This window comes from Xiphophorus couchianus, chromosome 13, assembly GCF_001444195.1.
Source record: "Xiphophorus couchianus chromosome 13, X_couchianus-1.0, whole genome shotgun sequence".
In the NCBI taxonomy this organism is placed as follows: Eukaryota; Metazoa; Chordata; class Actinopteri; order Cyprinodontiformes; family Poeciliidae; genus Xiphophorus; species Xiphophorus couchianus.
In genome coordinates this window covers 2,110,264-2,135,639 of record NC_040240.1, presented here as the reverse complement: position 1 = coordinate 2,135,639, position 25,376 = coordinate 2,110,264, and the positions used below count along the sequence as shown (strand labels likewise).

Below are 25,376 nucleotides of genomic sequence, written 5' to 3'. Positions count from 1 at the left end.
AGTGAACAGTGGCTAGACAGGGTTTAGAATATGGTTGGAGATCAAAAAGTATGATCTAGTCAAATAACTACAACTGAACGACGACCACCTCCATGTTTACTTCAGACTGTGTAAACAGCGATGTGACAGCCTTTTGGCATGATGCAAGACTCAAAAAATCAGACTTTTTGCAAAGGGGATTTCATTTGACCAGAAGAGCCAAGGTACCATGACTCCAAACTTCTCCAAATATGCAAGGGCCACAATCACCTCAGAGTTAGCTTGATACCTGTAATTATCTGTCCAGCAGATAATTGCCCTGAAAATACCAGTCACCATGGTGACACATAGTGGTGGGAGCATCATGGTTTGGGGATCCTTCTCTTTAACAGACATGGGAAAGATGGTTAGAGTTTATGATAAATGGCTTGAAGTGAATCCAGGGAAGTCCTGGTTAAGAAAAAAATATATATATATATAGTAAGACACGTGTTCCAAAATACAAGCAGGCCACACTTTTTAGATTTCAATTCATGAAAGCTGTTTAAAACTACATGTCCACTTATCACTTCTACTTTGTGTTGGATAATTACACACAATTCTAATGAAAATGTTTAAAGGTTTGTGGTACATTACAAACTTTAAAAAATGGAAGAAAATATCATTCAGTGACTGTCTAACTTTCTGAGATGACTGGCAAGAAATATTGCACTTATTGCACAATATTCAATTTTTTTCAGATGTACGTTATCAATACACATACAAAGTTTATAAATCATTTTATACTTCTCTTACTTACTTGGAATTATTACACATTGCCAGTCCATCTAGCTCCTGCTCTTACCTGCTCACTTCCTATAACAGAGGAAGTTATCTTGTATTTGAGGTGATACAAGATTACTGAAACAGAGGACACACTCTCATGGTAAGGACTCAAATACAACAACCAAACGTTTCACTAAAACCTTAGTGCATAAAGTACTATTTAAAATTTAAATTACAACATTTAAAAGACACTATAAAATAGTTAAGAAAGAACTAAGTGCTTTCTAACAGTCCTAGACCCAAAATGACACCATGTAACAAGATCAATTTAAGGGATTTAATCAATACTAAGGAACAAAGGTGTGTTTTCTCATTTAGAAGAGTGCAAATGCTGCTTTCAGCTTTCATGTGGTAATGTGGCAAACAGCTAGTAAAACTGGGAAGACTGGTTATAGAATTATAGAAGTAGAAATTCCTTTATTGTCTCAATTCCAGTGCAACAGCAGCAAAGTGGCAGGCAATCAAAGCCAGTAGACTCACACAAAGATAGAAACATAAAATATGTAAAAATTGAAAAGGAATAAAAAAAATACTGTATAGTAATTGCAAAACATTATAAAAAATGGAGTGTTGTTAATAAAAATAAAAACATGGACACAGAACTATGAAGTCATCTGCATACATTAGGTGACTGATTATGTCATCACATTTGACATTTCATGTTAAAAAGGTAATGGGCCAATATACTTCCTGGCCTGAATCTAATCCCAACATTAAATGCATCAGACGTAGCATTACCAGATTTCACATACATTTACTGATGCCATTAGCAATAAACCAGGATTCTGATTAGATACTTGGGAATTCCTTGGTTATGTAGCTTGTAGAAAAGCTGTTGATGATTCACACAATCAAATGCTTTAGAGCATCGATCCTCAAATCCAGGCAGCTTTTAGACACACCTGAGTGAAATAATCAGGTCATTAGTGGGACTCTGGAAAACTTGACCGCACTGATGAGATAATTCAACCATTTGAATGAGATGTGTTGAACCAAAAATAAAATACATAAATATTACAGTGTTGTGCCTGTTATACACGTCCAAGATCTCCTTTAATGCACGTCAATGTTGAAACCAAATAATGTTTAGGATTAGAAGTAAACTGGTTGTCAGAAGTGAGAAAAAACTCCAACCAATTTAACAATTTAATAAAACCTTTTCTAGCATCTTCCACAGAATACTCGCTAATATATGTATATATAAAATGCTGTAGACATGACCGAGTAGCTAATGAGTAGCTAATTTTATTCATTTATTTAGTCTCCAAAGTTTCCATATTGCTAGAACTTTAGCTGCTTGTTTGCACCGGTTCTTAATTTTCGAGATTTTCTCCTTCCAGTAAAAGACACTTCAAACTTCTAAGCCAAAACAATGGTACTTAAAAATGAATATCTCTGTCCATATCAGCACAGGAGGTTTCCTTTCCTCCTCTTCATCTCCCTCCTCCTCCTCGTCTCCATCCAGTATTGACGTCTATGACTCTGTCACCCGCCTCACCGGTTTCCAGGCAGCTCTCTGGTCCAGTCATGTAGTCACTTCTCCTTCTCCGTTCACATCCGTTCTCTGTGTCCTCGTGTCGTCTCTGTGCGTTTTTAGCCTAGTCTACTTAGAGATTTCCTGTAGTTGATGAATTGTGTTTTGTCTGAAACTCTTTTTGCGCTTTCCTGACGCTTTGGGGTGTTCCGTGCGTCAGAGCATCCCGCGATTTTCCACGCTTTCAATCTCCTCTCTGGTTGCTCCCTTGGCTCCTTCCTCTCTTTCTCCCTGTTGAGCACCGGGCGATTATCTGTCACCGCCGTGACTTCTAATTGTTTCTTGGCAAAGTTGGGAACCACAGAGGAGAAGGCTTCAATGAGTGCTCCACCGTTGATCCGGGCGCCCAGCCCGCTGCCGTTTTTGGGAGGGACGAGCAGCCCCAACACCGAGGGAGGAGGTGGGGAAGGGGGAGGCGGCGTGATCTCCTTCCAGATCCAGATAGGCATGAGCCGGGAGCCGGTGCTGCTAGACGCCGCGGAGCTCAACCTCAGTCAGGTCCGGGAAGTGGCGTGCTCCATTATCAACCAGAAGGTAACCAGCAGTTTGTCAGACGCTCAACGGAAGCTTAGAATCTGACACATTGCAAAGAAAATGCATAAATATAACACAAAAACGTTTCTCATAATCCCTTTCAATAATAACCACAACCTGATGCACTTTGTAATTATTTGTTTACTGATCTCTATCACCTGTTCTTAAATCCAGTTAGTATAGGATAATAATAATAATAATAATAATAATAATAATAATAATAATAATAATAATAATAATAATAATGTGTTTTGTTTGTGTTTGTGCAGGACACTTTACAAGTACAACAAAACAAAACAATAACAAATGAATACAATAATACACTAAAATGTAAACAGATGAACAGGATATCAAAGTCATAACACTAATATGCTACACCTGCAGATGGAATCATCCCTGTAAAACTTTGGCGTCCTGGAGACAGAGGAAGGAAAGTTGCCCTTTCAACTGTGTCCAGAGCTTCTAGGAAACTGTCAGCAGATCAGAGTGCTGCGCTGTGGTCAGTGCAGCACTCTGATCTGATACTGACCACAGCACAGCTGGGAAATTCTGGACCACAGTTGGAAAGTCAGACACAAATTTACCATAAGAAAACAAAACTGCTAAAAAAGTTCAGCAAATACATTGAGATAAGAAGGCTGATATGAGGTTCCTACATATAATATTTCCCACTCAAAAAACTGACACATTCAGTTGTTTGCAGATATTTCCAGGTGTGTAAAACACACAGAGTCATTGTGTGTTTTAATCTTATTAATGTAACACCCTTTGCAAAAGTACAGTTGGTAAGCTGCGAGCTGCTTATCTGTCAAGCAGCTGACTGAGGACTGAACTCAAGCAGGTAGCCTGACTAATTAATCAGCTGCTTTCTCCTTGATAAGTGCTTAATAAATTACATCTATTTTGGCCTAACCAAACTTAGTCTGGGTTAGAAACATTTATGGTCATTAAAATGGTAATATTTCATACAGTATTCTAAAATGAAAACAAATCATTCATCCTTTTTATTAATATGTCAAGTTCCTTACAGAAACCAAATTTCAAATGCCTGGCATTGAAATAAGGTTTAGTGTGATAATTTGCACGTAAGTGACCTGAGAAAATACAGACAAGTTTTCTAATAACGTATCCATTTTTTAGGAGAAAATATGTTATCCAAACTAAATTAAACAAAACAAACAAAAAAAAACATAACGAAACAAAAAATCAACTGTTTTTTCTCGCCACCATCAATCATCTGTAAAAACTGGCAGTGAGTCATTTAACTCACTTCTTTGCACATTTCATTTTTGCCACATATGATGCGTTTTGAGCATGAACATCATGTTTAAGGTATTGCCACACAATTTCAATTGGATTTGAGTCCTGACTTTGATTAGGCCACTCTGAAACCTTCACTTTGTTCACTTTGTTCGTGACGAATAAGAGAAATATTAAATATCAATGAACTATAACAGAGGGTTAACGTTACGAAGACGGAGGGTTAGCGGTGGTTCTGTGTGATTGAAGGGTTTAACATTTGATTTATAATTACATCTTCTGCTTCTGAATTATAAATGAATCAAATCATAAAGTGCCTAAAGAATCCCACCTGCATTGCTCACTCTTAATTCATTCTTTAACAAAAGGGTCATTATAATTTTGCATAAGGCCACGTTGGTTTGGATACCTGAAATCATCATTTGGAAATTACATTTTGCATTCACATTGAAGCCCGCCTGTTTGCAGTCCACTTTTTGTGCTCTCACCCATCCACTGATTTTTCTGTGGAATGTAACTCGAGTTATTCTCAGAATATTTATCTATTTACTCTGAGTTTATTGGTGAAGAAAAAAAAAATCACATTTCCCAAAAATTTTATCTTTAATAACAGCACTTTTGATTAAATTTATGACCCAGCCACACTGGAGGTCCACTGTGCACAGCTTATTTTTGTCTTCCAAAATGTATGTATTTGAGGAATATTGAAATATTTTAACTGTTAAAAAAAGGTAAAATCTTCAAGTGGGCAAATATTGTTTCAGGGTGAATGCTTAATGTACCAGTGTAGTGATCAGAGGAATGGTTGCTAACATCTTTCTACATAAAAATATATTTTCCTGATAAGTGGTCAGGTATAGCTCTTTCAAAATCCTACATTTCCTAATTTGTTATTTTTAGCTGTAACTGAAAACAGAGTGAGCTAAAACTGAGCTATAATTGGCATTTATTATTAGGTTACATTTTGAGCCATCATATTTCAGATTCTAAATAGGGATTGAAATACTAATTTCTGATCTTCTATGCAGCTTTCCAATTATATTCTTGATCTGGTAGCTGGCCCTATTGTTATATTAATACTGTAACACTTTCCTTGTGTAACTTGTAAAGCTGATTACCAAAAATTATCTTTACAAAACGAATTTCCCAGAAGAAATGCTCATGGGTATAATCCCCTTCAACATCTTAATTTGATGAGTAAATTTCCAGAAAAGGATGCATGATTACATTTTTTTTTAATCAAGCCTCAATTGTCTGAATTGATTTTTAACTTTGGGCTTATTAAACAATTGATTCACAAGAACGTCAAAAGCTCCTAAGAAACTGAATGTTTGCTTAAATGTGCAGTTCTGTGATATTCTATTTAAAACAAGGTACACAAAGCAATATGATGCGACTTTAGCAAAATAACTAAACAAATGTAAATGTCACAGTGTTGGCCTGGAGCAATTTTTTTAAATTGGAGTCCATAAGCACTGTCAACACTCCTGATCTGAGCAAATGTCATCAAACTGCAACTTTTTGTTGATTCTGAATAGGTTACCTAAGTAGCTCTGCTGAGTACGTCGCTTATACAGACACTAATCATGTATTCCCAATAGAATCTCTTTCTTCTCTTGTGAAAGGATTTCCTTGGTGTCTCGCCCTTTTGAAGACTCATACTCCTGTCTGGAAAAGGGGATGTTGCAACAAATGTCATGAGAAATGCTTGATCCTTAAAAACAAGAGAAGCTGGCATGGTAATTCCACAGAACTTAACACCTGATAATGAATAACGCCTTATTTTAAAATGTGATAACACACACAAACATGAATGAGGAGCCATTGCAATGTTTGTTCTTTGAACGCTGAAAAGTTTATTCTCTTTGCAGTTTGCAAAAGATTGAATTTGCTTACCTGAGTGTGTTCCTGATTTTAGGTCCAGTGAGTACTTTGAATTTCAACATCAAAAAAGTTTCCAAATCAATGCTTTGATATTCATGTTGAAAAAGAAAGTACACACTCCAAATGTGTAGAGCTTAATGTTATTTAATAAGGAGGTGACAGGGCCAGTCACTGTCCTGTAACTGGTGAGTTGCTGGTTTGAACCCTAACTCCGTCTGTCTCTGTCATTGTTTCCAAGACATTTCACCGGTCCTTCTTGTATTTCCATGCTTTAAAAATACAGAGGGCTTACTTTGAGTGCTCCTAAAGCAGCTGGGTGGCCAGAAAACCTAGAGGTCTGGGAAGAATTCAAGCAAGCTTTGGAGGCAGAATGTCAGTGTCCTGAAGTAAGTTCTCAGAGTACCTTCACCTTTAGTCCAGACTCAGAATATTCTCATGTGGAGCAAAACTGCCTTTTGAATATACTTAAATCTGTCATCTTTGCTGCAGCAGAACTTTGAGTATGTCATAATGGGTTTTGTAGAGAAAATATACACATTTTGTGGAGAGCAAGAAGTTTTAAGTTCTTCCACTCCCGCTGGAAGAACCGGGAGTGGATCAGCCAGAACAATGCAGAAAATAATCAACATGGGGAAACAAGCAGTAATATTTTAGAGAGCCAGAGGAGAACAATGCAAACCAGAAGAGGTGGACGTGATTACAAGAGGAAAGGAGGAAAATGATTATAAACAGCCTGAAAGTAATTTAAATAATAAACAGGAGGAAACAGTAATTTAAGGAAATAAAAGAAATACATGGCAAGATCTAAACAGATAAACAACATATAAATGATCAAAACGTGAACATAAATTAAAGCCAAAGTTCCAACACCTTTGAGTCTAATTACTATGTGGTGGAGTTTGCTAATATATTTAAAAGGCTCCTCAGTGCCAGGCTACAAGGAATGGGTGAAATCTGCTCAGAGACTTTGAAAGCTTTGAAGTTGCTTTGATTAATTTTGTAATAGAAGATTGATCACTATATTTGATTTATTTGATGATTCTTATTCTTGATGATTTTGATGATTGCATTTGACAAAATGCAATGTAAATTACTGGTTTCATTTATTACTCTATTATGATTTTATCATTTAAAGCACTTTGAACTGCCACAGACAACACCAGTGGAGTGGCAGATCAGGGTTTTGGTTTCTAGAGGAGTTTGGAGAGTGCCCTTCAACTGTCCAGGGTATACACTTCAGTCTTCAGAAAAAGTCTATTGTGTCAGAATGGAGTCTCCATTCAGTTGTCCAGCTTTGGGTTAAGGAGCAGAAATGTGGATTTTGTTGTGGTTATAAAACAGAGGATCAGATCTTCAGTTTGGTTTGGTGAGTTGGTGAGGAAATCAAATGAGTTTGGCTGTCGTGTCCACATGAGATTTGTGAACTCAGAGAAGGCATATAACATTAACAATCTGTGGTGGGTATTGCTGGTAAATAATTAGTCACTTAAATCGATTGATCTTGATTTTCAGTATGAATACAGACCGTGAAAGCGGGGCCTCAGGATCCTTCTGACTTTTCGGGTTTAGTTGGAGCTTCTGCTAACACCGTTGAATTCAAGGGAAGTTGAACTTCTTTCTAGCGTGGATAAGGGTTCCCCCTGCTTTCCTTAGTCAGTGATCTCTTTTGTGATTTTCCCAGATAGTACCTGAAAAGGTAGCAGTCCTGGAAATGAAATTGTTTTGTTTGGGAGCCTCAGAGTTTTTGCAAACAGTTTGTTTCTGTTGATGTCTTCAAGTCTGCTTTAATCTAACCCAAGTTTGTTTGCTATAAAGTCTGGTTCATTTGAGGAGATGCGAATGTACAATCAAATTCTGATCTGGAAAAAAAAAAAAATTCTGGTCTGCCCACAAACGTAGGTCTTGGTTCAGTTGAAGTGAACTCTGGTGCGGTTCAAATGCCTATGTGAATGCCGAGTGGACCAGAGAACACTTCAACAGCATGAAGTGGACTCCAGCGCAGGGTGTCTGGGGTAAATACAACCAAAACAAACATGTGTCTAGGAATGGCTCATGGCTTTTTGATGAAGACAAAAGAAAAACACAGTTAAACTCTCTGTTTCTTGTAGAAGGAAGTTACGCTGAGTGTCTTCTTCAGTTGTTTTCATATATTTTCCTTCCGTGGTTCTTGGTGCAGTGCCCCCACAGGTGAGGGGCTGAATAGGTGCTTTAAAAGGTTGGTTCATTTGACACAGAGCAGTGTGAAAGCTAACCACTAGAGGGGAAAATGTAACAAATGTTTCAGTTTTGGTCCCTAATCAAACCAAGTCTACTGGATGTTCAGGTGTGAAAACACCCTAAAGCTCAGTTTAGTGTGAGGTGTGCACAATGAGAATCCATAAAGAAATTATTTTAATTATCAGGTTTTCTAATTATCACACTAAACTATGGTTATTACATAATTTCATGGCTGATAAAACTAGAAGCTGTGCAGTGCCAACATCTCAGAGATACTTGCCCAGATCTATTGGTTCTCCATCTACTACAGAGTACACTTTAAGACCTTACAGGGCTGGCCAGGCACTGGTGTACATCTCCTCACATGTCCCCAGCAGGATCCTAAGGTCATGTGGCCAAGACCTGCTGGTTGTGAGACTGAAAGATCTCCCCCTTAGTTTGAGGGAAAAACTCAGCTTTTTGAAATTGCTTTTAACTAGAAACTGTTTTTAATTGGGTTTTTTTTTTCTGCACAGCACTTTGCAATCTACATCTTGAAGGGTGCTACATAAATAAAGTTTTATTTACTTTGGCTAAGAGGATTCAGACATATTATAGAGTAGTAGTCCACTGGTTAAGTTTCTAGTGAGAGATGAGCAGAGGAGCTCCATCATCCAGGTGAAGCTCTGACTTCTTTCGATGCTCTTTTGCATGAATGCTATCTGAATAACAAGGACGAGTTTTTGGGTCAAATCCAGAAAATATAACTTAAGTTATAATATGTCATAACTTAACTTTAACTTTAATTCATGCAGCAGTCTGGTTATAACCTCTCATAGGCTTTGAACACACATGTACTAACACCTCTACTCCTCTATAGCAGTAAAACTGGAACTGTGTGTACTGTGTGTACTGTGTATCAGTCCGTTGTGCTTTCCCTTTGTTGCCTGGCAACTGATGATGATTGGGACTGTGAAGTGTCCTTGTGAGGACCGTTATTAGAGACACACACATACAGACAGGCCGTTGCTTTCCAAACAAATTGGAAGATGATGAACAGATGTGTGTCTTTCGTCCGTCTCATAGTCATATTTCTTCCTGCTTGTTTCAAGTCCTCACATTTATTTATTCATGCCTCTTTCTTTTTACCTTATTTTATCCCCCTCTCAGCTTAAAATGTTATGGGTAATTCTGGTTTATAAATATGAAAAACTTTCAGTTTTAAGTATGATTTAAAGTGTGCTCATTCTAAAGTAATTGTTACTTGATTTTCAATTTAGTTTTAAGGTAGAAATATTCCATCACTTACAATTTAAAGAGTCAGTTTATCCACATTTGTTATGTTGGTCTATGGTTACACACCAAACTTACTACCCAGTGAACCTTTTTTTTTAACCGCTTCTGTTCAGAATTGTCAACACTTCTGATAAAACTATTCACAACTAAAGAACTGTAATGTGTTCTTTCATCACCCAGTATGTGGTTAAAGCGCCCAATGACAGGTTTATTAACATTATTGTGCATTGATTTGAATACATCAAAAATGAATTCTTCCTGGCCCTTCATCACAGTATTTCAAATATAGCTTAATACTGTAAAATCACAAGCTGAGCTCACTCAGACTTGGACTGCTACATGGTGACTAGGTGCTTCTAATGTGATCCTTAGTATGTGTAGAACATGCATCATAGGTACTTTGGCTACACGAACCAGGCAGTTTTGCAATGATAGTCAGGCAGTGGTCTCCAACTCCAGTCCTTGGGAGCTACTGTCCTGCAACTTTTAGATCCATCCCTGCTCTGACACACCTTGTTCAAACGATTAAATGACCTCTTTAGCGTGCATCAAGTTTGGTAAAGGCCTGGAAATGAGCAATTCATTTGACTCAACTGCATTAGAGGAGAGAAGCATCTTAAAGGCATGGGGAAGTAGTTTTTGAGGACTGGAGATAGAAACCTCTGGACTAAGAGCTTAAGAATTTATATTGACGAAAATGAAGGAGCAGAAGCTCAATCTACTGTTCATTTACTGTTAAGACTTACTTCAGTATGTCTTAAGTCTTAAGAAGCTAAGTGGTGAAAAACTGAGAGGTAAACTATTCTACTTTGTGTGCATTGTGGTCAGTACATAGAAGAAACACTACAGTTACTCATGTTTCATAGAGTTCTGCTCTTGAATTTTAATCTTTACTTGGTATGCATGCCCCCGAAAGGCAAAATCATTTGAAAGCAAAGACTGTTTTAATGTAGTGAAGATTATAGTAAGCTATTTTATTCCCTGAAGCCAGATGAATACCATCAGGTGCACAAATTGTTTTTAAGATGTAAAACTCTGGATGACTTTTAATTTTCTGCTCACAAAGACCTGGAAATAATCTGAACTGGCTTGCTAAAACTCTCAAGTTATTCATAAAGGCCTCATTAAAGATATTCAATTTTACATAAATGTATTGTGTTATAATTTTTGTTTAAAAAATAATTTCTCTAGTACAGTAGTTGGCAGTATGCAATGATCACTTTTTTGTTTTTATTTAGTAAAGCTTGTGAGGAGGGGTGTAACCGATATCACCCATTAACTGATGGCTAACACTTTGTAAACCTTCCAGCTTTCAGTTTTGGGTTGCATTATGAACTAAAATAATTTAAATGGAGCATTTGGGGATCTGCAGGTCTAACTGCTGTGCTGACTGGCCAACACATAAAGTCTTAAAGCTTTATGTGTTGCTTTATATTATAAGCTGTATAATAAAATGATTGGAAAGATGGAGAGGAATCGGCCTTGTTTTTTGTCTCTATGACAACAAGAGCTGCAATGCTGCTATGGTGACAGCACACATAAAAAACTGTATCTATGAAGTGTATCATTGAGGAGCCAGTTAGAGAGGCAGGTGAAGGTTTGAACAATGAGGCCGCTCAACCTCATGTTTTTTCTTTTTGTCATCATTTTCTGCTCACGTCACTCCTTCTCTGCTCCTGCATGTCATAGTCTCTTCTCTGTTCATAGTGAGTCATTATACATGTAAATATAATTTTCATATTTTGGCGTTTCGGTATATTTTGTATTTTGAAAGTATTTTTGTTGAGTAAATGAAACAGAAACTACTTGTGACAGAATGTGGCATGGTATAGGTTATCAAAGAGCAAAACAAGCAAATAAAATCCATCCTGTCTTTTTTGCTCAATTTTAACTTTAATATTAATTATTTAATTTAACATTATTTGTAAGTCATTAAACGTTATGCTGGACCATGATACTCCAACTACTTCCTGTCATTTCTTCTTCATGGTTTCCACCAGTGGCAACATCTGGTGCAAAATGTTTACTTTGCAGTTTTACGAAATAAACCAATTTCAGTACAGCATAAAAGAACCATCTCATCCTAATGACAAAATATTTTATTGAAAAACGAAAGTCTTTGCAAAATGTATGTTTTTACATTTAGCAAAAGTATTTTCGAGATATCACATTGTGAAATTACATGGTCAGTGGAAGTGCAGCTGCTGAGATATGCAGTGACTAATTGTTTCTTGTTTTCCGTTTTATAAACTCTTGACCATTTCTTTCAAGTGTTAAAGAAATAAAATCTGCTTACATTTCTTGTTCTGTTGTTTTTGAGTCAGGATCCTGTCATTCCATTCCAGAGCTTCATTAATCAACCCTCATAATGGCAGAATACTGCAAGAATATAGCAGTTACACCTTTCCCAAAAGCTGACAAACGTTTCTTGACTAAAAACATATTTTCTTCTTTTTGTCAGCTGCCAGAGTGTGGATTCTATGGGATGTATGAAAAGATTCTTTTGTTTCGTCATGACCAGACATCAGACAACATGCTGCAGCTGCTGCGCTCTGCCTCGCAGATCCAGGAGGGTGACCTGGTGGAAGCCATTCTGTCAGGTGAGAAAGGAGGAAGAGTGTTAGTGCATTGCCAAACAGCCAAAACATTCTGGGTATTGTGGAATACATTTTTGTGAGTCTGTGAATGTGTATGATAGGTCTTGCATATCATTTTGTTGAACAAACAAATCCAGGTCTCCATGAGAATTGATTAGTTAGGAATTCTGATTCTGAAGATCTGCTCTGTCACCAAACAGACCAGATGTCCTAAATAATATTCTGATAAATGTAAACCCAATCTGATGACTTCCTATAGTTTGTATAATATGTGAAATATTCAAAAAGCTCACACTGACTGCAGGTCTAGTTGTTTGTCAGTTTCTAAGTTAGCCACTTAGAGCCATGTCTTGCTTGTAATATGTTTCTTAATTAAGAGTAACATGTTTACTGAATTCTTTAGGCTGAGATGCTTTTCCTCACATTTTAAAATCACAGGCAGACCTGCAGTAGGGTTGTTTCAGTAAGACCCTTTGATGCTCCTGACAATGTGAAATGGCACACACTGACAAAGTGGCTATTCATCATGTTTGAATCAATTCCAGAAATGTTTGTCTGCACCAGTGAGTGTACTGTTGTGGGCTCATCCTGAAACTGATGTCAGTTCTTTGAGCTAGGTCCTCATCTGTCCTTCAGCCCCATCCCTGGGCTCAAGTACAGGACTCAGCTGTTTACACACAGCAGCACTGACAACCGGACCACTGCTGTTTCCCAATGTCTGTATACACTATCAACACAGCACAGTTGAGTTTGTGTGGGAGTGTGTTTTAATTTCTCACCTGGCAAGGTGAGAAATATTTTTTCAACATTTTTTTTTCAACAAATGCTACGTTGTGAGGATCCACACTTCTTATAGGGCCCAAAGCTCAGGCCCCATATTTTGGGGATAGGGGCTAAAAATAGCCCCGTCCATTTTTAGTCCCCTAGGGGACTAAAAATGGACGGTGGATGGATGGATGGATTTGATAAAATGAGTACTCAGCCAGTTACCTTGAATTGTAACACTATTCAGCTCATTTATCAATAATTTACATTAAAAATACTTAAAACAGTTTGAATTAGCTTTATTTTAACACAAGGAGTCTTTTAACAGTAATATTTCTACAAGTAATATTTTTCTACAAGTTCACAGCTATTATGATCTGATCTTCTGCAGCTTCAGCCACTATGGAGGACTTCCAAATCCGTCCACACAGTCTGTTTGTTCATTCGTACAGAGCTCCAACTTTCTGCGACCACTGCGGTGAGATGCTGTGGGGTCTGGTACGGCAGGGGCTCAAATGTGAGGGTAAGAAAGTTTCGGCTCAAAAGCAGAGCATGATGAAAGAAAGGAAAACCCAGAGTATAATAACTAAAAAAAAAAAAAAAAATTCTTGTTGGACTTTTGTTTTCCAGGATGTGGTCTGAATTATCACAAACGCTGTGCATTTAAGATTCCCAACAACTGCAGTGGGGTGAGAAGGCGTCGCAATTCAACGGTTTCACTAACAGGAGGAATTGTTAATGTGGGCCGCCCCCTCTCTGCTGAGCCATCACCTCCCCAATACACCGATGATGCTTTGCTGGTCAGTTTTATTGTAAGAGATGGCAAAAATATGTAATGTTATTTTTACAGACATAACTGACTGCATTGTTTTATTGTGTATGTTCATTATGGTACAGTCTCCTGTAAGTCCCAATGTTGAGGTAAGTCCCTCCAAGTTCATTCATAGGAATTTCAAAATTCGAGTGTAAATTTGTGTAATGAATATATTCAGCATAAATGTTTTATTGTAGAAATGCAGTAGCAGGATTTTACAATCTAGGTTGTTTTTTTTTATTTTAACTTAAAAACGTACTATTTGTTTAGAACAAAAGAAAAGAGATTTTGAAAATATTTTGGGTAATATCGAGATTATAATGTGGACAGTAAAATAATAGTTAGATGTTGAAATACTCCTTAAGGTAATTAGAATGAAAGTGAGTTAAGCCAGAAAGTACAAATTAGACTCCAGTATTGTTTCTATAGTAGAAGCTGAATATGTAGCCTATAGCCGCACTATAACACATCACTTGTGTCATGCTAGCTACCTTTGCTTTAATGATAAAACATATGAATCATTCTGTTCTGTTTCCTTGATTGTGTCTGAATTATAATTGTTTTTGAAAATGTCACATGTCACCAGCAAACTTCATGGTTCTTTGTCTTTGCGACAGAAGAACCAGTTAGATTATTACTCTGGCAGGGAGCGGCGAGCTAGCACCCAGTCATACATCGGACGCCCCATTGAGCTGGACAAAATCCTACTATCAAAGGTCAAGGTTCCCCACACATTCCTAATCCACTCATACACCAGGCCAACTGTGTGCCAACACTGCAAGAAGCTGCTGAAAGGCCTCTTCAGACAGGGTCTCCAGTGCAAAGGTATGTACATTAGTGATCTTTATTTTTACGCCAGCACCAGTACTTCAACGTCTTCAAGTACCTTATTTTGGTGGGGGTTGGTGAAGAGTAACTACCTGGTTCAGTAGCTAGCTTACTCACTCTAATGGTGACCTTCTCCGTTATTGTGTCTTTCTCAGATTGTAAATTTAACTGCCATAAACGATGTGCTCTGAAAGTGCCAAACAACTGCCTTGGAGAAGTTTCCAGAAATGAAGGCAAGTTTCCACATACAAAACCATCAGAGCTTATTTTGTACTTACACATATAGGTGAATGGATTCTCTTGCTAAAACAATCTGTACAACAACCCTGATAGGCCAAGCTATTCAGGTTGACCGGGTATTTCTGGATCTTCGCCCTACAGCCCAGTTTTGTTTTGAAATTGTATTCCAGTCTGAGTTAAATTCTTTGTCGTTTGACTTTAATTGTTGTGTTACAGATCTTCTGAGCCCCGGAGCAGAGTCAGATGCTGTGATGGTGGAGGGTTGCCTTGACGACCCCAGTGGTGACCGACGTGGTAGCCTACTTGATGACATGGATGAAGCACTAACTTCAGATGGGGGCTTAATGCTGGACACCGGATCTACTGACCTTAGTGACCTGCGTGACCCTGATCTGGATGACTCCAACCGTGCCATCAGGTAAACACTCCAACAATTCATCCACAGAAGCTGGAACAGAACCAGGCTGAGGCTGTGCTTTGTCTGTCTGCCTGCAGCCCGTCCACCAGTAACAACATTCCACTGATGCGAATTGTTCAGTCTGTCAAACACACCAAGAGGAAGAACAGCAATGTGATGAAGGAAGGCTGGATGGTTCACTACACCAGCAAGGACACTCTTGTAATTGATTTTTATATTTTCACAAATTGTGGATTATTTTACTCGGTTAAATGCTGTTCTTTATTTTTTAGTAGCACTATTTGAGTTTATGGCTGAAACAATTAATTGGATTAATTGTGATCAGTCAGTTATTGAAATAATCAATAATCATCTACTAATTTTGCAACTGATTGGTCGCTAATTGGAGTATACAGAGACTGAGGCTCAGCTGCAATTAAGCCAAAACTGTGCTTAAAATTTTTATATACTGCGTTTAAAATAAAAAATATAGTAGCAGATGCTGAGACGTCCACTTAAGAAATGCTGTTACTACATTTCATTCAATAAAATGTTTATTTTATGTAAAAACTGAATTGAATTATTCGTGGACTTTTTGTGTTTTTTGATTGTGTTTCTAATATTAAGTAAAATAAACTTAATTGGTTCAATGAAAAATCTGCAGAATGTGCCATTTTTTTATCCAGTTAATTGATTAATCATCAAAACAATCCAGAGGATATTTGATTACTAACATAATCATTAGTTGCAGTCCTATTTGAGTTCCAAATGATGTTTAGAGAATGTTTGCTCCTTTTTTCGTAGAAAAGGTTTTTAATCACAATAGAGTAAATTTAAAAATTATTTTTCCACCAAAACAGCCTTTTGATCCTGACCTTTCTCAGTTACTGCTGGTTATGTTTGCTTTCCTCTGCTGACATCTCTTTTTCTCTCTGTTTCAGAGAAAAAGGCATTACTGGCGGCTGGACAGTAAATGCATCACCTTGTATCAAAACGATACAGGAAGTAAATACTACAGGGTAGGATACACACGTCCAACCTTTTTGATTATTGAGGAAGAATCACATTCTCTATGATAGTAAATGTGTTGATGGGGCATTTTGAGTTGTGACAGGACTAATAGACTAAGGAACTCCTCTATCTATCTATCTATCTATCTATCTATCTATCTATCTATCTATCTATCTATCTATCTATCTATCTATCTATCTATCCGTCCGTCCGTCCGTCCGTCCATCCATCTTCAGAATTCGTATTTTATCACCCCTTAATCTTTGTTTCATAACAAATATATAAACAAGGTACATAAAGCCTGAAATTAATAATAATCTCAGTGAAATATCTTTGTCGCATAATTATGCTTTCAACTGAGTATTGTATTGTGAGGCAGTATTCTTGCTGCTGCCATGTTACTCTTTTATTCAGTATCTTATCATGTCCTTTAGAAGCTTGAAGGAGAGCATCTTGCAGCAGCAGGGTAAAATAGCTTGATTTTATTTTCCAGTTGTTGCCATGGTGATTCAAGATGTCAAGGCTTCACCACGATGGATTTGTATAGCTCTTATGCTCACTCTGAACTTAAAAGTACTCAGAATTCTTAAACCACATTGAAGTCAATATTGTGCAACCAAATACTAACATTTCCAATTCAGAGTATTTTTAATTTTTACAACAAATTTTTATGTATTTAGTTTTAATCTTAGTCCTTTGCCTAAAATGTAATTTAGTTCTAGTCACAATTCAGTTCAATCTCATTATCATTGTTAGAACACAGATTCAGAGTAAGTGGATTCAGTAAACCCAGACATTATGGAAGCTTCTTTCTGAATTCTACTCATCTCCCAAATCCAAATTCGAGAGAAACCATACACCGTGAAGAATTTGTATCTTCACAAGTTGTGCTCCATTTATTTCCTTATCTGTCTTCAGGAGATTCCTCTGTCAGAAATCCTGTCTCTGGAGCCAGCTCAGAACTTCTCTCTGCTTCCAGAAGGAGCCAACCCTCACTGTTTTGAAATCACTACAGCAATGTTGGTTTACTATGTCGGAGAGAACCTGTTGAGAGGCGAAGCATCCATGACTGGCAGTAGCATCCTGGTGAGAGACCGATTTGAATTCTATTTGAAGTGAAATGATGTAGAATTGGCTTTCAGTGCATGAGGGTCTAATGCACCCATACTGGTGTTTACATGATTTATCAGAACAGAACTTTGAGTAGATTGTATTATGAGCATGCCTTTTCATCCTTTTGCATAGTAGCCAATGTATTTTCTCAGTCCCAGCATACTCGGTGTTGGTTACAATCTGCGTTGTTTACTGCCAATGAATCCCAGCGTTTCAGTAATAATTGAAAGTATTTCTAAAATGTAGAAAGTCATTTGGTTGTTATTAGCACTTTAGAATCTTCATACAAAAAGACAAATGCAATAGCTGCATTTCCATTAACAACAAAAACTAATTCGTAAGCAGCTTCAGAATCCGCCTTTTGCAGACGATGTGGTTCTGTGGCTTCATCACACCATGACCCACAGCTTTCACTGGAGCAGTTTGCAGACGTGTGAAGATCAGGGTTTCCAAATCTAAGGCCATGGAGTTTAAGGAGGAGTTTAAGGGTCCCAGGGTCTTGTTCACAAGTTCTCCTCACAAGTGGGAAGAGATCCAGAGGGAGACCCAGGACATGCTGGAGGGACAATATTTCTCTGCTGGCCTGGCCTCACCATGAGATTCGCCTGGATGAGCTGGACAATTAGCTGTTCAGAGAGAAGTCTGGGCCTCTGATAGCCTGCTGCCCCCGTGACCTGACCCCAGATTAAGTGGAAGAAGATGGATAGATAAAAAAATAAATAATAATAATTTAAAATATTTCATTTCCACAAACTGGTTTCAGGTTAGTGGAGTTGGGCAGGATGTGTCTCGGATGTGGGAAATGGCCATCCAGCATGCTCTTATGCCAGCCGTCTCTACAGGAATTTGCCACAATTCCCACCGAAGTGGGCACAGTAAGACACAAGACCAGCTCACCTGCATATATTTTATGAATTAAAAATGTAAAAGACTAAATGATTATGAACTTTCTTAAACAACCAATGCCTAAAGTTTTAAGACTCATGTCCTTGTTGAGGTAAAATATTAACTGTTGCACAATCTCAGATAAAGGTGCAGCGTAGGACATGATACCTTCAGTGAATCATTTCAGTAACAAAACTAGCCAAGATACTGAGAAACAGGTGAGACTCGAAATTTATCCTCATTGTTTCTTCATGATTTTGAAGATGTGGAGAAAATACAGCAAAGAACTGGCATCAGTGAAACAGTTATTGTCTTTCATCATCACTCTGAAAACGTCATTTTGACCAGCTAGGAGCCCGTCAGTCTACAGCAACAATGTGTGTCCAGCAGAGCTCACCCTGTGCAACATTTACTTAAACCTCAACATATGGACAAGTAAGAAAAACAAATCAATACACAATTATCTCTAACAAAAATGTATCAATTTTAATTAGATAGAAAAGCCAGTACATATTGCACAATGCTGCTTTTGATGATATCATCTGGATTAAGTTTATGTTCACCATTCAACACTTCCAGTACTCTGTGAACACCATCATGGTTACCAGTTGAGTGTATTTAAAGCATTAAGAGTCAATAAAACTGGTAGAACACACAGTATGCAAGAAAAGCAGAAATGTTTGACACTTCGCTAATAGCTTTGGAATATTTTGACTGTAAATACTAACATTGTGATGATGATTTGTTTGCAGTATGTTGCATCACACAACCAGAGTTATAAGCTGCTGCTACATTAACAGGGCTGTGTGTGAAAGAAAACTCATAAACACCAGGTCTAAAGTATTAGTCATATTGTCTCTTTTTTAAAGGCAGTGAAATCAGGAACACATTTAGATAAAAATGCTGCTTCTGAAAACTAATCAATTGAAAATTGAAAATATGTCATTCGTACTGCAAATCTGTGTAGTGTTCGCTACTACCATTTCAAAATAAAACAATAAAACACAAATAATCAGGTGGAGTATTTTTGGAAAACTAAAATGAGGGCCACAATTTTTGTCACTTTAAAGGTAAAAGTGAAGCTGTATATTTCTGGGACATTTTCTGGACATTCTGATTTCTGGCCTGAAGTCATGACCTGATCTCCAGGTGGATGACGTTTTCATTTCACACTTTAGAGACAGCATCAGTCTTATCCTGTTTGTCTGTAGAAGGAGTCGACCCATTTCAGGAGCAGCTGATGATATCACGGGAACAAACTGATAATTGTATGATTTTATTTCAAATTGTTAATGCCTCAAGCAAAAAATCAAACCCTGTGGATTTTAAATTAGTTTGATTTTACATTTTTACATTTAGCTTTAAAAAACTGAAAATCTAAAGACGTTGATTCAAAACCCAACAACGAACCAAACACTGATTACTGAACATGGAATGTTTTCTCAATTTAACTCTCAATGTAAATTCATCTTTTATTCTACTTGAACTAAAATGACAGACTGAAGTTTGAGAAAGTCCTTGTAGAATAAATAAAGGACTCTTCATGTGAATGCATCGGAGGTAAAATATTGTACCACTGTAGAGCCTGCAAAAATAGAAAATCATCTCTGTGGTAAATGACTTAGATACAACAGTTTTTGTTCAAGCTGAATCCCCCTCCAGGGTCTTTGCTCTCCTTAGACTGGCAATGCCCACTCAAAGCCCATCAGAGATATTTAAAGCTTTGGTGACGTCAAACTGTTCATGACTAATCCTTCCAAAGAGTCAGACCGAGGTTGCTTGTTGAACTAAAACAGTCATCTACAGGCTTCAGGTATATGACTTAAACAGATTAAAATATTGATTTAACATCAGATCACTGCCAGAGGAAATGAGAAAGAACAGTTTTAACATTTAAGAATTGAGTTACAAGGTCATTCTTTCCTTTTTGACTGATAAGTTGCACCAAGAACTGAATTTTCTTTGATAATGACTCAGTGTGACAGTTTGGCTCCATTTCTGTTCCAATCATCTTTGTTTCTGATCAACAGAGGAAATTTCCATCAGTATTTCAGTCTCCAACTCTCAGATCCAGGAAAATGTGGTAAGAAGACTCTCTCACACACACACACACACACACACACACACACAAGCGTTTGCAAGGTTACAGAGTTGATGGATTTGAATCAATTATGCTTTTTGCTTCCACTGACACTTTTCATATTTTTGCCGTTGTGTCAGCATGGGTTTATGTAACTGAAATATATATTAAAAGAAAAAAGCTTGCAAGCTGCCAAGAACATCATGTCATGTTTCCATGCAGACATGCACCCTTACCATCTCCAAGGTGAGCAAGTATCAAGCACATCAAATGGAGATTACTGTGATTACTCACTCAGCTACATGGTTTCCATAGAGACTATGGTAATTAGACCACAAACTATGAGGAGGAGGAGGACGAGGTTTATAATATTGTATTCCTGTCGTCTTTGCCTGAGGTGTGATATTAGGCTTTCTGTGAACCGGGGATGAAATGACAGCGATTATGAACAGCAGAAGCAGGAAATATTTTCTAGTTTCAGACTCAAAGCTGATATTGATCTGTGATGCTGTGTTGTGACACGCTGTAAGGCACAGCGCTGTCTCCAGGCTCCAGTCCAGTCCTGGATCCATTCCTAAATCCGGGAAGCTTTCTTTATTTAAAACAACTTTTGATTAATTTGTTAACATGTGAAATTGTTGAACTTCTTAAAATCTGAGTCAAGTTTGGTGATGTTGTTGTTGCAGCTCAGAGGTATGACCCAATATCACAAAATAGTATGGATTCCTCACAATACACAGAACTCATTTAAAATCCTTTCCGCCATTATGCTCCGTGTTCAGACGCAAAGGTAAATGGCATCTGAGATTCTGATCATTCCTCCATTAATAGGACCAAAGCAACAGTGACCAGTTTACAAAATGATCTGCCAAACACACGAGTAAATGAAAGCAGCCGGTACAGAACGCCTGGAGCAAAGTACCAACTTGGGAGCAATGTTCAGTGTTCTCTGCAGTCAGGCTTACTTATAGATTTAACCTAAATATAATACAAAATCAGGTTAAATAATCAGTAATTCTAGCATTATGTGTGACATAACAACCAGTTCAAATGAACTGACGCAGAGCTCCATGTCTGGGGACGAGCAATTAAAACTAAAGCCAGATTAACAGCAATTAAACAAACCGATCCCATGGTAACCGCCCAAACCTCTGCAACCCCAGTGACCCAACCCTGTCCTCTCCAACACCCCCACTTGGTAAACAGAATGTGACTGTGGTTTTTGGTTTGATTGATTTTCTGCCAGTTTCACATGTATATACATAATTTTGTCAATTTAAGATTGTTATTGACACCGAACTCACTAATTTTGACATATTTCTTTAGTTTTTCTATATGAACACTTATATGTATAAGTGCAATGTTTTTTGTAGACAAATTACATTTACTTTTTTTTTTATTTTTTCTTATTCTGTTATTGATACTTATTGATCATTATTGATAGTTACTGTTAATATTAAATTAACAAATTTACCCATTTTGAAATCTGTCTCATTTATGTTTTTTATTGCTTTTGCAGTACATACATAGATTAAATTGGTTTAGAAAAATTAAAGTTTAATCAACACTTTAATGCTATCCAATCTGCTACTGATCTTGTATTCAAACTTTTTTCTCCAGGACATCAATTCAGTTTATCAGATTTTTCCAGATGAAGTTCTTGGCTCTGGACAGTTTGGTATTGTTTACGGAGGTGAGTTACACATTCAACCAAACCCTTGCTGTTATTATTTAAGGTGTATAGTTCAAGTAATTGTTTCCACTGCAAAGAAGTAGCTTAATCAAATTTGTTAGGATCTTATTCTGTTACAGCTAACTGTTTGTAAAATTATTAGAGCATTTTAAATGATTAAATGTATTAAAAATCAACTGTTTGAACAATACCAAAATTTACTTGACATACTGTATAAGTTTTTTGGAAGTTAACTGTCTGTATGAATGTGAAGCTTTCAGTGAAAAAGAAAGACAGGAAGAAAAAAATAAAATCATACTGTAACAAGTGTAGCGCACTGCGGCTCTGCACTGCTTCACTCCTAACAATCTCACATCCCAGAAGATTTGCACTTGATTCACCCTGCGATTACAGTAAGCGACAAAATTGAGCTGGAAGATGTTTAGCTAAAAACAGGACAGTTTGGCCAGCAGAGAGCAGAGGTCTTTAAGTTAAACTATCAGGTTACAATAATATGTCAGGTTTACTTCACTCAAAAGTCTAATTAGACTTAGACTGACTTTATTGTCATTTTGCATGCACAGGTTGTATACAGAACGAAATTTTGTTGCATACGGCTCAGGACAGTGTTTTGAGGTTCCAATGTTGTGAGGTTACTCCAGAATAAAATAAAATACAGTATAAAATATGAATATAAATATGAATATAAAATATAAAGTGCAGGACTGACAGTAAAATGAAAGTTACTTAGCTATGTATGTGTGCAATATGCAGAGTCAGTTAATCAGGTTAGATCGGACTGGACACAAGGGTGGGTCGAGTTGGATTTTCTGTCAGATCTAAATGAATTTGGAGGAGAAAATATGATGTTTTCAGAGGTTTTTTTATGCTTTTTGAAAATGTGATATCACAACAATGGGTGTATTATATGGCAGAATTTTGCATAAGTTATGGATAGTCATTGTCGGAATAACAACTGAACAACTGAATGTTTAATTCGCCTCATTGATTGATTATCATGAGGCAAATTATGAATATCATTGGTAGACATGTTACCATGGCTCACATCAAACTCACTCATGCCAGTTGTCACCCACACTTGGAAGCCCAATGGGTGTTGCTGGCCTCTAATGTATTGTTTGAAATTGTAAAAACAAATTTAGGGCATTGAGCTCTGATTATCATCAGGATGTAGGGAACACGATTGTACTTGAACTGTTACAATATATCTATTGAGACCACACTTAACTTTGTGCACTTTCAGCGCAACATGGACTGCCATGCTGTCCCAACTCTGTAATATTACAACACAAGCTCCATTTTTCAAGTGTTGCACCAACTGACATTGTAATAATTACTCCAAAATTGAAAAATATGTTTTGCTTCTTTTTGATTATTCTGGTCCAGTGAATCACAGAGATCTCAGAGATCTTGCTCAGTCAAGATCTGAGCAAGTCACAACTTAAGGTTTTTTAAGTTGTGGCCATATTCTGAGAATTGAGTTCCAAATTTCTTACCATAAGCATTCGACTGAACAATAAGGTTCAGTCTCTAAGTCTGCGTGACAAACAAAAAACATGATTTTGTAACATTACAACACTGGGTCTTAGAGTGCTATAATATAAAATGCTAAATGAATTGCCCACCCCTGGGTTAAGTGTTGCCCATGTTGGGTGTTCACAGTGCTTAATGTGGGCAGGTTATTGGCATGAATTAGCTATTATTACAGTCTGTAGGCTAGACAGGTGACTAACTTACCCTGTTTAATGCCACCTACTCATGTAGTGAAACCTGATTTTATCCTTGATAGCAGGATAAAATTGTTTCCCTAGTAACAGAAAAATGATTTATAACTTTGATGTCACCTTTTGAAACACCGGAGAAATAATTCACCTAACAAAGTCCTTTCCATGATCTGACAAACACTCTTTTTTGTTTAGTTTTTTTTTTTTGGTTGACTAACTGTTTGACCTGTAGAAACTAAAAGTGAAATGCCTAGAGACCATGTTGTATAGGACTGAACATTATCTCACCTTTAGAGATATATGTAAGGATTTTCCCTAAACTGTTATTATACGTTGAAGGTCAAATTTATTTATACCCTTGGCCAATTAAAATTTTTAAATATTTCATTCAACCAGTTTGTTTCTGATTGGAAAAGAGACAGGCATCTCTCAAAAGATAATAAAGTGATGTGAAACATTGTTTAGCCGTGTTTCGATAAAGAGCCCATATCAGTTACTTGCTGAGAATCTCTGAAGGTCTAAAACTAAAATCTCCCCTGGTGTCACTGTAACCTTCTCAAATATATACTGTATTTCTGCACTACCAGTATTAGCCAACAAAACTGAAAGTGCTTAATTTCTGTTTAAATGTTTCCAAACGTTATTGTTATATTTGTTGCAGGTAAACATCGGAAGTCTGGTCGAGATGTTGCCATCAAAATAATCGATAAACTTCGTTTTCCTACTAAGCAGGAGAGCCAACTGCGCAATGAGGTGGCCATCTTGCAGGTAACCTCACAAACACACGATGGCTGTTCAAACCTGACACTAAAAAAAATTTAAAAATTTTAAAAAAAAAAAAACCTGACACTAACATCTGCCCTGGTAATTGCTGGAACTGGTCAAAATCTGTCTTCATTAGCGTTAGCGGTCTGGCTACATATAAAGAAGTAGCTCCTTCAAAATCTTTGTCAAGGAAGCAGACTCGGTTAAACACAGCAACACCTGGTCTTCTTTAGAGAAAAAGAACAGAACATAAAGGTGATGGCAGCAATAACTGAAGATAATGCATAAATGGAAAGTAAAAGACAGAAGTAAGTAAAAGAAACACCAACATATTTTTTTCCTCCAATTTCTTCTCCTGTTTACTTTATCAATAGTAAATAAAATGCTGGGTCCTGTATTTGACAGGTAAATATTTCAATTAAAACACACTCTTAAGATTTAAAACTTTCATTGGTCTCCCAGCAACCAGCAAATTCTAGTTTATGTGCTTCATCAAGCTCCACTATAACTATTGTGCATTTCTACAAACTGGGAGCACTGACCCGAAGAGCAGAAGATGCCAACCTACCATGACCTGTGTGGGAAGGGCCACAGCATGGTGCAGCATTTACTGAATTGGAGAGTCTGGTTCTTTTGTTGCAGTTGCATGATAAGATCTTTTTTGGTAAAACCAAAGCAGGCACAGGACCCATAGAGCAGGGCTGGGTGATATGGCTGAAAAACATATCATGATATAAGCATTTCATAAATACTGCCAAACTGGTGGTGGTGACCTTTCTTCTTTTATTTACACTTTCCTCCTAAGCTGTCTGTATTGTGTGAACTCCACAGACTCCACACACACTGCCCACTGCTACCTCAGGTTTTGTAGTTGAGGCAGACTGCCTATATTTCCTCATTCTATATTTCTTCATTTCCCACAATCTGCAGGGAAACTAGCAGGCTTGGTGAACGAG

At 37.3% G+C, this 25,376-nt stretch overlaps 1 protein-coding gene across 2 annotated transcripts in view; it reads left to right on the top strand.

Annotated features, from left to right (window-relative positions):
- Positions 1-1,245: 1,245 nt before the first annotated feature.
- The window catches only part of prkd1 (protein kinase D1), a 31,780-nt gene continuing 7,649 nt past the window's right edge, over positions 1,246-25,376 (top strand). The window contains exons 1-15 of one of the 2 annotated variants that reach the window (XM_028035532.1): positions 1,246-2,872; positions 11,970-12,108; positions 13,262-13,393; positions 13,501-13,670; positions 13,768-13,791; positions 14,305-14,509; positions 14,668-14,745; positions 14,969-15,170; positions 15,248-15,371; positions 16,091-16,168; positions 17,079-17,246; positions 18,037-18,148; positions 20,189-20,241; positions 21,859-21,931; positions 24,317-24,423. In XM_028035532.1, the coding sequence (XP_027891333.1) occupies positions 2,657-2,872; positions 11,970-12,108; positions 13,262-13,393; positions 13,501-13,670; positions 13,768-13,791; positions 14,305-14,509; positions 14,668-14,745; positions 14,969-15,170; positions 15,248-15,371; positions 16,091-16,168; positions 17,079-17,246; positions 18,037-18,148; positions 20,189-20,241; positions 21,859-21,931; positions 24,317-24,423 (1,881 nt within the window). In that variant the 5' untranslated portion in view covers positions 1,246-2,656. Of the gene's footprint in view, positions 2,873-11,969; positions 12,109-13,261; positions 13,394-13,500; positions 13,671-13,767; positions 13,792-14,301; positions 14,510-14,667; positions 14,746-14,968; positions 15,171-15,247; positions 15,372-16,090; positions 16,169-17,078; positions 17,247-18,036; positions 18,149-20,188; positions 20,242-21,858; positions 21,932-24,316; positions 24,424-25,376 lie in introns of both variants that reach the window. The other variant, XM_028035531.1, reaches the window with a different exon arrangement.